Source organism: Nerophis lumbriciformis, linkage group LG01, assembly GCF_033978685.3.
Source record: "Nerophis lumbriciformis linkage group LG01, RoL_Nlum_v2.1, whole genome shotgun sequence".
Classification (NCBI taxonomy): domain Eukaryota; kingdom Metazoa; phylum Chordata; class Actinopteri; order Syngnathiformes; family Syngnathidae; genus Nerophis; species Nerophis lumbriciformis.
The window spans coordinates 2193824-2206897 of record NC_084548.2 but is presented as its reverse complement, the minus strand read 5'-3'; the positions used below and the strand labels follow the sequence as shown (position 1 = coordinate 2206897).

The window sequence follows — 13074 nt, the reverse complement described above, 5'->3', positions numbered from 1 at the left end:
CACGGATTACTACCGTATTTCACAGCAACTGATATTCCTGTGAACCGCACTGTGGATACAACGGGAGCACGTACGGTGAATATTCGCACCACAGGGAATGAGAAGTCATCCTTCACTGTGGTTCTAGCTTGCCATGCTAACTTCCACCCATGGTGATATTCAAAAGGAAGACCTTGCCAAAAGAGACCTTTCCAGCCGGCGTCATCATAAAAGCTAACTCGAAGGGATGGATGGATGAAGAAAAGATGAGCGAGTGGTTAAGGGAAGTTTACGCGAAGAGGCCGGGTGGCTTTTTTCACACAGCTCCGAAGGCGAACACACCTTCACTAAGACGGGCAGACAGCGCCGGACGACATACGCCAACATTTGCCAGTGGATCGTAAATGCCTGGGCAGATATTTCGGTCACAACTGTGGTCCGAGCTTTCCGGAAGGCAGGATTCACAGAACAACAGCGACACTGACTCCCGATGACTTCGACGAGACGGAACCGGCCATTTTGGATACCACGCTTGCGCAACTTTTCAATTCGGACACCGAAGACGAAGAATTCGAAGGATTTACGAATGAAGAATAACTTCAGAAGGTGAGCGCTATGTTTATTTTGTGTGTTGTGACATTAACGTTCGAGCAACATTATGTTACTATTGCTCTACACCATTTTGAATTTTACTATGTTTGTGATTGCACATTTGCGTACATTTTGGGACAGAGTTGTTAGAACGCTGGTTTTCAATATATTATTAAAGTTTGACTGAACTATCTGACTGTTTTTTTGACATTCACTTTAGCGCAGCGTTTTTTTGACATTCACTTTAGCGCAGCGTAGGCGCGGCTTATAGTCCGGGGCGGCTTATTGGTGGACAAAATTATGAAATATGTAATTCATAGAAGGTGCGGCTAATAATCCGGTGCGCCTTATAGTGCGGAAAATACGGTACATTAACAAATTAAGGCAAAAGGTCAGGAAAAAAGCTTATTTTCCCGCTTTAGCAGTCAGAGGCTGATCCCTAACGCTGTAATAGGAAAATAATCTAATAGGAGTTGTTGAGTGAGTGAGAGCAAAGTGTATGTTTATATATGTATTCAACGCACAGGAGAGTGTAATTACAAGGCGGCCTTTGGCATCGGCGCGTCTCGTCCTGTTGGACCAGTTGTTGTGTTCGCCACGTCCCTCCAGTGACTTCCTATTAGCAGCGGGAGTGTGCTGGAGTGAAGATAAGAAAGCCACTACAGCGCTGCCTTATCACGCAAAGGGAGGGAGCGAGGGCGGGGAAGGAAGGGAGAAAAGGTGCGAGACGAGGAGGAGGAGGAGGAGAAGAGTCACGTGAACTGTAGGCCACGGCTGGTGTGTAAAACAAGCTCTCCTCTCGAATCAGCCCGCCACGCCACTCCTATCTCCAACTACAGGAAACTCTCCGGGTGCAATTTACCGCTTGCACTGCACTGATAATGCGGTCTCCCGGGGCGGGAGGCGCGCCGTGATTGGTCGGGAGGGATAGAGTAAAAGGAGAGAACAATGGCAGAATGCAAGGAAACAAATGAAGAGGAAATATATGGTCAGGAGGCTTGGAGGCAGAGAGAAAAGGAATGATGACAAGAGAGTGAGGAAGGGATAAGAAGAAGTACTGCCATGGAATTATGGATGCAATGCAGAGCCTCACTGTGGGGACAATGTAGTGGCCTAGTGGTTAGAGTGTCCGCCCTGAGATGGGTAGGTTGTGAGTTCAAACCCCGGCCGAGTCATACCGAAGACGATCAAAACGGGAGCCATTACCTCCCTGCTTGGCACTCAGCATCAAATGTTGGACTTGGGGGTTAAATCATCAAAAAATGATCCATGGGCGCGGCACCGCTGCTGCCCACTGCTCCCCTCACCTCCCAGGGGGTGAACGAGGGGATGGGTCAAATACTTTAACTTAACTTAAATATCTCTAACATTGGACAGAGCAAAAATTCATCCATCCATCCATCCATCTTCTTCCGCTTATCCGAGGTCGGGTCGCGGGGGCAGCAGCCTAAGCAGGGAAGCCCAGACTTCCCTCTCCCCAGCCACTTCGTCCAGCTCCTCCCGGGGGATCCCGAGGCGTTCCCAGGCCAGCCGGGAGACATAGTCTTCCCAACGTGTCCTGGGTCTTCCCCGTGGCCTCCTACCGGTCGGACGTGCCCTAAACACCTCCTTAGGGAGGCGCTCAGGTGGCATCCTGACCAGATGACCGAACCACCTCATCTGGCTCCTCTCGATGCGGAGGAGCAGCGGCTTTACTTTGAGCTCCCCCCGGATGACAGAGCTTCTCACCCTATCTCTAAGGGAGAGCCCCGCCACCCGGCGGAGGAAACTCATTTCGGCCGCTTGTACCCGTGATCTTGTCCTTTCGGTCATAACCCAAAGCTCATGACCATAGGTGAGGATGGGAACGTAGATCGACCGGTAAATTGAGAGCTTTGCCTTCCGGCTCAGCTCCTTCTTCACCACAACGGATCGATACAGCGTCCGCATTACTGAAGACGCCGCACCGATCCGCCTGTCGATCTCACGATCCACTCTTCCCTCACTCGTGAACAAGACTCCGAGGTACTTGAACTCCTCCACTTGGGGCAAGATCTCCTCCCCAACCCGGAGATGGCACTCCACCCTTTTCCGGGCGAGAACCATGGACTCGGACTTGGAGGTGCTGATTCTCATCCCAGTCGCTTCACACTCAGCTGCGAACCGATCCAGTGAGAGCTGAAGATCCTGGCCAGATGAAGCCATCAGGACCAAATCATCTGCAAAAAGCAGAGACCTAATCCTGCAGCCACCAAACCGGATCCCCTCAACGCCTTGACTGCGCCTAGAAATTCTGTCCATAAAAGTTATGAACAGAATCGGTGTTCATTCATACACAACCAAACTAAGATGAATAAAAAAATAAAATTAAACCATAAATAAAAAAGGCACATAATAATCTAAATTATGATCAGCATACAACATCATGATAGGTTTTCTTGTCAATGAATTGATTAACGTGTACCCCGACTTAAACAAGTTGAAAAACTTATTATTACCATTTAGTGGTCAATTCTACGAAATATGTACTGTATTGTGCAATCTACTAATACAGGTTTCAATCAATCAATCAATCAAAAAACTAATTAATTTAATAGTGTCATCACACTCCTCAGCCTTCCCGGTAAGGTCTATTCAGGTGTACTGGAGAGGAGGCTACGCCGGATAGTCGAACCTCGGATTCAGGAGGAACAGTGTGGTTTTCGTCCTGGTCGTGGCACTGTGGACCAGCTCTATACTCTGGGCAGGGTCCTTGAGGGTGCATGGGAGTTTGCCCAACCAGTCTACATGTGTTTTGTGGACTTGGAGAAGGCATTCGACCGTGTCCCTCGGGAAGTCCTGTGGGGAGTGCTCAGAGAGTATGGGGTATCGGACTGTCTGATTGTGGCAGTCCGCTCCCTGTATGATCAGTGCCAGAGCTTGGTCCGCATTGCCGGTAGTAAGTCGGACACGTTTCCAGTGAGGGTTGGACTCCGCCAAGGCTGCCCTTTGTCACCGATTCTGTTCATAACCTTTATGGACAGAATTTCTAGGCGCAGTCAAGGCGTTGAGGGGATCTGGTTTGGTGGCTGCAGGATTAGGTCTCTGCTTTTTGCAGATGATGTGGTCCTGATAGCTTCATCTAGCCAGGATCTTCAGCTCTCACTGGATCGGTTCGCAGCCGAGTGTGAAGCGACTGGGATGAGAATCAGCACCTCCAAGTCCGAGTCCATGGTTCTCGCCCGGAAAAGGGTGGAGTGCCATCTCCGGGTTGGGGAGGAGATCTTGCCCCAAGTGGAGGAGTTCAAGTACCTCGGAGTCTTGTTCACGAGTGAGGGAAGAGTGGATGGTGAGATCGACAGGCGGATCGGTGCGGCGTCTTCAGTAATGCGGACGCTGTATCGGTCCGTTGTGGTGAAGAAGGAGCTGAGCCGGAAGGCAAAGCTCTCAATTTACCGGTCGATCTACGTTCCCATCCTCACCTATGGTCATGAGCTTTGGGTTATGACCGAAAGGACAAGATCACGGGTACAAGCGGCCGAAATGAGTTTCCTCCGCCGGGTGGCGGGGCTCTCCCTTAGAGATAGGGTGAGAAGCTCTGCCATCCGGGAGGAGCTCAAAGTAAAGCCGCTGCTCCTCCACATCGAGAGGAGCCAGATGAGGTGGTTCGGGCATCTGGTCAGGATGCCACCCGAACGCCTCCCTAGGGAGGTGTTTAGGGCACGTCCGACCGGTAGGAGGCCGCGGGGAAGACCCAGGACACGTTGGGAAGACTATGTCTCCCGGCTGGCCTGGGAACGCCTCGGGGTCCCACAGGAAGAGCTGGACGAAGTGGCTGGGGAGAGGGAAGTCTGGGCTTCCCTGCTTAGGCTGCTGCCCCCGCGACCCGACCTCGGATAAGCGGAAGAAGATGGATGGATGGATGGATGGATGGGTGTCATCAATTCACAACAAGATAACAGAATTCTGCAGTTCCCCCCCCCCCAATCTGTTTCGAACAAGGTATTTATGCTTTTTCTAATCTTTTTTTTCACCCAAAAGTCAAACTTTAGTTAACGAATATGTACTTATTATGAAAGTAATTATTTTAATAGCAAATAGATATTAAATTAGTTGGACATTGAATATGACCCAATTGAGCCAACTGTCAATTAGCAAATAGTTGTATTACAACAATTTACACAGTACTTTTTTTTTAATTTAATGACAAATGTATTTGACTGGTTGGAGGCCACAGCGAAGACCTTGGACACGTTGGACAGGCTATGTCTCCCAGCTGGCCTGGGAATGCCTTGGTATCCTTCGGGAGGAGCTGGACAAAGTCTGAGCTTGTGACCCGACCCCGGATAAGTGAAAGAAGATGGATGGACGAATATATTAATTTCATGATCGATTTATATGTTTAACGACCGAACATTATTAGTTTTCATTACTTGGTGTCATTTATATTCATGATGCTATTTTTTGTATTTTTGTATTTTATTGGCCATGTTTATATTACTGAGGCACAATGAAAAGACATCACAGTCAAAGTCACCCATAAAATATGGGGTGGGTAGGATGAAAGATCTGATTGGTTGATCTGCAAAGTTCCTTAAATTGCACTTATTTTGGAATGTTGCCTACCATTCACAATCCTTATATAAGACAAGCACACACGTCTTTTTTTTTTTTAATGCATTCTAACTCGTAAATAAACGTTAATAAAAGTCAGCTAACAATGAAGTCGTCTCCTGCCTATAAAGTACTCTAAAAACATCCAAACAACTCCATCTAGGTTTTATATACACACCGTAAATATATATGTAATGCAGTAAAAGGCACATTCATAATAACGTAGTATTTACACATATTGCTCGGTTGGTAGAGTGGCCGTGCTAGCAACTTGAGGGTTCCAGGTTCGATCCCCGCTTCCGCCATCCTAGTCACTGCCGTTGTGTCCTTGGGCAAGACACTTTACCCACCTGCTCCCAGTGCCACCCACACTGGTTTAAATGTAACTTAGATATTGGGTTTCACTATGTAAAAGCGCTTTGAGTCACTAGAGAAAAGCGTTATATAGATATAATTAAAAAAATAGGTAGGTCCAGGACAAAGGTAGGTCCAGGACAAAGTCCTGGTGGGGGGTTCAGGTTCGCCCCCCGACGCAAAATGATTATTAGCATTCAGACAGGTTCTTCCACCATAGAAGTGGGTCAAAATCTAGTTTTTAATGCAATATGGTCTTAAATCTGCTGCTATAAAAACATTTTTTATTGCTTTAGCCGTGCCTGACTCGCCGAGGAGAGGCTTCGTCTTTCTCTTCATTGAAGCGATGTTCACTTGGGGGTGGTGCCGCTTCAAAATGGGTTAGCATGTTTGACGTGTTGCCAGAAGCATACCCTACTGCTGATGAACAATGTCGGCAAACCGCTTTTGCTTTGTCCGCCTCTCGTCCTCCATTGTTGTATCGCACCGCGAAGCCGAAGTGTTCCCAAACGGGAGATCTTAACGAGGCAAGAGGGTCTTCCAGAACTGGCTTTTACATGTTGTCGTAGCCCGGTCGTTGCTAGCATGCTGTGTGTTGTGCCTCGGTGTGCATTGTTTACACAACGTGCGGTACGCTACTTAATATGTCCGTGTGGAAACTCGTTCGGTACACCTCCGAACCGAACCGAACCGAAACTCCCGTACCGAAACCGTTCAATACAAATACACATACCGTTATACCCTTACTGGGAGTACACTACGAGTACAGAGAAATGAGCATGTGCCTACTGTATGAAATACTATGATTTCCATCTCATATTGATCTCTTTTGGCAAGTGGCGCCACTTTACCCACATAACACTCCTGTGGGCGGTTAAGTTGATCTTTGTATCGTTCTGGAGCCACAAATCGTTGAACTTGCACTTACACGTCTTTATGCAAGTAATTCGGCTTTGCTGTGGGCTTTCGTTAGGTTTTTCCCGCTGCTATGCTTGTTGAGAGCAATTTAAACCGGGCAGCACAGGTAGCCTGCTTTACTTCCACTTTGTATGTAAACATTAAAAAATAAAGACTGACTGTTTATGCATGTTTTAAATAAAAGTAACGTTAATAGATTTTTAAGAACTTTCTAAATCGTATTTAAGACCTTTTATGAGATTTTCTGAGAATTTTCGACATTAAAGGCATTAAATTGAAATAGTTGGATTTAAGACTTTTTAAGACGCCACGGGTACCCTAAAAATAGAATGCAAAAAATACATGTGTTCTTGTCTCTCAGATGTTTCGACATTTAAGGCATTACATTGAAATTGTTGGATTTAAGACTTTTTAGAACGCCACGGATACCCTAAAAATAGAATGCAATGTGTTCTTGTCTCTCATAATTTTGAATGATAGGCAAAATTCCAAAATAAGTGCAGTTCCCTTTTAAAACTGACTTGTGCTAATGACAGAATGTAAATGCCAACTTTTTTGGTTACATAGTGACATCTGGTGGTTGCTCCATAAGGCAACAATTCAGCTTAAGGATGTTGACTGGAGTTTGGGGGTCATGTCGAGTAAAATAATAGTGGTTGTGTGTAATTTATGTGTGTGTGTTTTGGCAATGCTTACATTGCCAAAACACATCGCTCTGTTTACACAGTCACCTTTAGGGGACGGTATGGGGACAAAAAAACAGGTCCCCTAAAGGGAAACCTTTACTGTGATTCTGTATGGTATCCATCCTTAGTTAAAACTAATATATTTTTCCAAAAACAAAACCTGGTTTAGTGTTCCTTAGGATGACATTTTCATACAGCATGATTATAAAACATTATTACCTTAAAGCAGTGGTTCTCAAACTTTTTTTGTCATCCCCCACTTTGGACAAGGGGGAGTTTTCAAGCCCTACCTGCCCCCATCGCCCCAACAGAGCGCTAATGCCAAGCTTTAACATTTTCAATAACATAAAATAACATTAAGTTCAATAATAAATAAAATAACTGTGCAGCTGTGGTATAACTTGCATCAAGTTCAATAATAAATAAAATAACTTCAATCAAGTTCAATAATAAATTTTAAAAAACTGTTATAACTTGCATCAAGTTCAATAATAAATCAAAAAAAGTGTTATAACTTGCATCACGTTCAATAATAAATCAAAAAAAGTGTTATAACTTGCATCAAGTTCAATAATAAATCAAAAAAGTGTTATAAATTGCATCAAGTTCAATAATAAATCAAAAAGTGTTATAACTTGCATCAAGTTCAATAATAAATCAAATAAAAGTGTTATAACTTGCATCAAGTTCAATAATAAATCAAATAACTTGCATCAAGTTCAATAATAAATCAAAAAAAGTGTTATAACTTGCATCAAGTTCAATAATAAATCAAAAAAAGTGTTATAACTTGCATCAAGTTCAATAATAAATAAAACAAAAGTGTTATAACCTGCATCAAGTTCAATAATAAATCAAAAAAAGTGTTATAACTTGCATCAAGTTCAATAATAAATCAAATAACTTGCATCAAGTTCAATAATAAATACAATAAAAGTGCCACTTTGCAATCTTTGCAAAAAAAAAAAAGGAGGAGCCATGCATTTGGCAAGACAGGGCAAGTGACAGCACTTTGCCCCAGGAGAGCCACCTTGCTTCACTGTGAAACAGCACGGCTGTATGATCAGCTCCCATTTCCTCACACAGTGCAGAGAACAGTCGCGCTTTCAGTGGTCGTGTTTTGATCAAATTTACCGCGCTCACAACATCTGTTAAAACCTCATTGAGTTCGGGGCTGAGCTGCCTTGACGCAAGTGCTTCCCGGTGAATGACACAATGTGTGCCCGTCACATTTTTGTTTCTCTGCAGGCGCTGGCTCTGGCTCGACGACCTTTGAGGTGCGAGTCACAAATGTATATATTTGTGTAATTGTGATCCACATATTAGCCTGCTACCCATCCGCGCAAAAGTTTGTTCCGCTTAGCCCCGCCCCCATTAGTTACTGTTGCTATGTCTGTCAAACTTTCGCTCGTACCGAGAAATATAAAGCCTACAGTAAAAATAAGTACCGGTAATTTCCATTTATTTATATAGCGGATTTCACAGACAGAATCACAAAGTGATTTACAGTGTGTATAGAAAATGAAAGCATAGTAAAAAAAATAATCTAAGAATATAATAATTAAAAAAAAACATTTAAAGTGAAATTTCCTCCCGTTCCTCGCGCCCCACCTGTCATGTCTCTATTCCCCACCAGTGGGGCGCGCCCCACACTTTGAGAAACGCTGCCTTAAAGTATGATTCACATTCAGAATTTTCCATCTTTCTATGTATGGTAGTTGGAGTTGCAGACAACTTCATTACTGCCAAATAGCAGTTTTCAGTAATGTCACAGAAGATGCAGGATTTGCTTTAACATTTAAGTGGTGAAACTTCCTATAAGAGGACAGCTGTAGTGCTGTATTCTGACCATCATGTCATATATACTTTGAACTGTTTCTTTTTTTTTTTTTTTTTTTTTTATATAAATGGTCCTCAATAGTCACATACAAATTTGTGTGAATTATGCAAAATTATTTCAATTTGGTCCCCATTAACCATATTAAGTATTTTTCCCCAGGGTCCCCAGTAAGAATGATCAGCACATTACTTCATCAATCCACAGATTTAAAGACGTGTATGAGCTAACTGGGCAGTGGACATTTTACACCATTTTTTGTATGCCTCCACAATAGAGATGCGCGGATAGGCAATTATTTCATCCGCAACCGCATCAGAAAGTCGTCAACCATCCGCCATCCACCCGAATTAACATTTAACCAACACCGCACCCGCCCGTTGTTATATATCTAATATAGACGATGCAAGGCATTAGTGAGGTTATAAAGCTTTTGCCTGTTAAAGAAAGGAGACTGATCCAATGCAGTGCAGACATTCGCGTGCCACGCTGTCACGACCCAGACGCACACCAGTGCGCAATCATATGGGAGCCGCGCTGAGCGCACCTCCAAGCGCGTCTCGCTGCCGGCGACGGCCGGGTATGGGCCCGACGCTCCAGCGCCATCCATTTTCAGGGCTAGTTGATTCGGCAGGTGGGTTGTTACACACTCCTTAGCGGGTTCCGACTTCCATGGCCACCGTCCTGCTGTCTATATCAACCAGGGTGAGCCCCACCCCTTTCGTGAGCGCACTGCGCGCGGAGTGACCCCTGTTACGCGCCCCCGGCAACAGGGGTGGCGGGCAGGTAAGCTGCGCGGGCGGAGCGCGCGGAGTGACCCCTGTTACGAGCCCCCGGCCACGGGGGTGGCGGGCAGGTAAGCTGCTTACCTGCTGCGCGTGACGCCGGCCGTGGCGAAGGCGGACGAGGCGGGGTGTCGGTGCGGTGGGCGCGGTGGTGACCCTGGACGTGCGTCGGGCCCTTCTCGCGGATCGCCTCAGCTACGGCTCACGGTGGGGCCCTCTCGGGGGAAGGGGCCTCGGTCCCGGACCCCGGCGAGGCGTCCCTTCTCCGCTCCGTAAAAGTGTCCATCTCTTCTTTTTTTTTTCTTCTGTTGTGGCATATGCTGCAGGTGCCTGCTCGTTTTTCGTATGTGGGTAACAACATTTAACTATGTATATATATTTCCCAATTGGTTTAACTGCCACCCGCCTGAATCTATTTAAAATCTTTTTTTTTTTTTTTCAACCGCCCGACCCGACCCGCGGATAAAATCTAATTTTTTTTTATTTCATCCGCCCGATCCGCGGATAATCCGCGGACTCCGCGGTTGTGCCCGCAAACCGCGCATCTCTACTCCACAACCTGTAGAAAGGCTGGTCCCAACAAGTCATGATCAAAAACTTTCTCCCCATTCCAAATGATAACCAGTATGTATGTATGTGTGTGTGTGTGTGTGTGTGTGTGTGTGTGTGTGTGTGTGTGTGTGTGTGTGTGTGTGTGTGTGAATGTACCAAATGTTTGGTCTTCTCAGCGTCCTGGCGCGTTTGCTGTCTCTCTCTGGTCATTGCTTTAATAATCTCCTCCTTCCCTGTCTCCGTCTCCTTTAATATGCTCTTCTGGCGTTCATACCTGGATAAACACACACACACACACACACACACACACACACACACACACACACACGCATGATAAAGCTTTCATCCCCTGCTGGTCCTACTAAAATAAGTTATGCCAATGCCTTCCAGCAGCAATTAAAATGCTTTCAAATGTTAGCTTCCTCTAGAGGGCAGCAGAGACCAAATGTTAGCTTTTGTAGCCTAAAAGCGTAATATTGTTTTTAAACTACTAGTGGAAAATAACAACAAACAAATAGAAACAACAACCTTCAAATCAAGTGTTCTTCAAAGGTCCTTCACGTTTACTCACACATTTGACCACAATGACAAAAGAAATATCAGCCTCCCAAAAATGGCTGCTTTTTCAAAGCATGAGGAGGTAAGCCATGACTAAAGGTAATTTGTTGTGCAGTAAGATACTATTTACTAAATAAACACAGCTGTCATTCCACCTATAATGATAGCAGACCATTAATAAAACATCACACACTTAGGAGAAGCCATTAATGCTTCAAGTAAGTGTCATCATCATTGACTTCTGCACCGATGGAAAGCTACCAATCATAACAAAAGAACAGTTGGAAGCAAAAGTAGCAGTTTCAAAGTAACACGTTTTAAAATAGAGATTTACATACATGTGCATAAACATCGAGAATTCCCAACAGGTAGAGACAAAAAAGTCATAATTCATCAGAGGTAGGCCGCCACAAAGAAATTAATGTATGGGAAACATTGCTAATTAGCCTGTTCACCTGTGGGATGTTCCAAATAAGTGCTTGATGAGCATTCCTCAACCTTCTCAGTCTTTTTTGCCACTTGTGCCAGATTTTTTTGAAACATGCTGCAGGCATCACATTCCAATTGAGCTAATAATTGCAAAAAATAACAAAAGTTTTCCAGTTCGAACGTTAAATATCTTGTCTTTGCAGTCTATTCAATTGAGTATAAGTTCAAAGGATTTGTTGTATTCTCTTTATTTACCATTTACACAACGTGACAATTTCACTGCTTTTGGCTTTTGTAATTAATAAAAAAAAAGGTACTACACTGCCTTTGAAAAATGCCGGTACTTTTTTTCTTTCATGTACATGCTGCAGCGCTGCTGGTAATATGAATCGATGCGCAACTTGAGTGAGTAAACACACACACACACACACACAGAGCACGTACAAGCAGAAACAGAGTGGAGACAGAAGAGGAAGAATGACAGAAACGGCAATTCTACTGGTTAACAAAGAGGGTGCGTAAAGCGCAATATTGATGGGTTAAGGCATGAAAACTAACGATAAAGGCGAAGTTATAAACACAGAAATGCTACCGTATTTTCCGCACCATAAGGCGCCCTGGGTTATAAGCCGCGCCTTCAATGAACGGCATATTTCAAAACTTTGTCCACCTATAAGCCGCCCGGTGTTGTAAGCCGCATCTAACTGCGCTAAAGGAATGTCAAAAAAAACAGTCAGATAGGTCAGTCAAACTTTAATAATATATTAAAAACCAGCGTTCTAACAACTCTGTTCACTCCCAAAATGTACGCAAATGTGCAATCACAAACATAGTAAAATTCAAAATAGTGCAGAGCAATAGCAACATAATGTTGCTCGAACGTTAATGTCACAACACACAAAATAAACATAACGCTCACTTTCTGAAGTTATTCTTCATTCATAAATCCTTCGAATTATTCTCCTTCGTTGTCCGAATTGAAAAGTTGGGCGAATGTGGGATCCAAAATGTCGTCTGGCGCTGTCTCCCAGCCTGCCTCCCTGTCTTGGTGAACGTCACGTGTGTTCGCCTTCTGTCATCCATTGTTCCCACGCAGTTAGCAGTCTAGCTTCGAATGCCCTGTTGACACCAATATCTAGCGGCTGGAGGTCTTTTGTCAATCCACCCGGAATGACGGCGAGTATTGAATTAAGCGCGTAAGCGTGTCTCTTAATGTGATGTTATGAGCTAGCAAATATAACAACTACACTACCCAGCATGCAACGATAGTGACGAGCATGCGCAGTAGCCCTGAGAAGCGTTGTTGTATGCTGGCAGTTAGAATGTGGTTATGAGCACGCTGTGAGTAAACGTTGAGAACTCAATTAACACGCCTCGTCTGCATTATTTATAATTAGACAGACAACACACTTAATAGGAGCCATTTTGGGGTCTTTACATAAACACACAAATGGAAATGAAACGTCACATATCCCAGCATGCACCGCGCGCTTCTTCTACGGGGAAAAAAGATGGCGGCTGTTTACCGAAGTTGCGAGACCGAAACTTTATGAAAATGAATCTTAATATTTATCCATATATAAAGCGCACCGGGTTATAAGGCGCACTGTCAGCTTTTGAGAAAATTTGTGGTTTTTAGGTGCGCCTTATAGTGCGGAAAATACGGTACTCTGCAAACAGTGCTTTAAAACATGCCTTGCCAAAGGTGGCAATACTTCAATCTTGAGTAAACATTTAAAGGGGAACATTATCACAATTTCAGAAGGGTTAAAACCATTAAAAATCAGTTCCCAGTGGCTTATTTTATTTTTCA

General features: G+C 44.5%; 1 protein-coding gene across 1 annotated transcript in view; it reads right to left on the bottom strand.

Moving 5' to 3' along the window:
• The window catches only part of chchd6a (coiled-coil-helix-coiled-coil-helix domain containing 6a), a 142519-nt gene that overhangs the window by 116733 nt on the left and 12712 nt on the right, over positions 1-13074 (bottom strand). The window contains exon 4 of the mRNA XM_072911829.1: positions 10431-10548. Coding sequence (XP_072767930.1) covers positions 10431-10548 — 118 coding nt within the window. The remainder of the gene's footprint in view (positions 1-10430; positions 10549-13074) is intronic.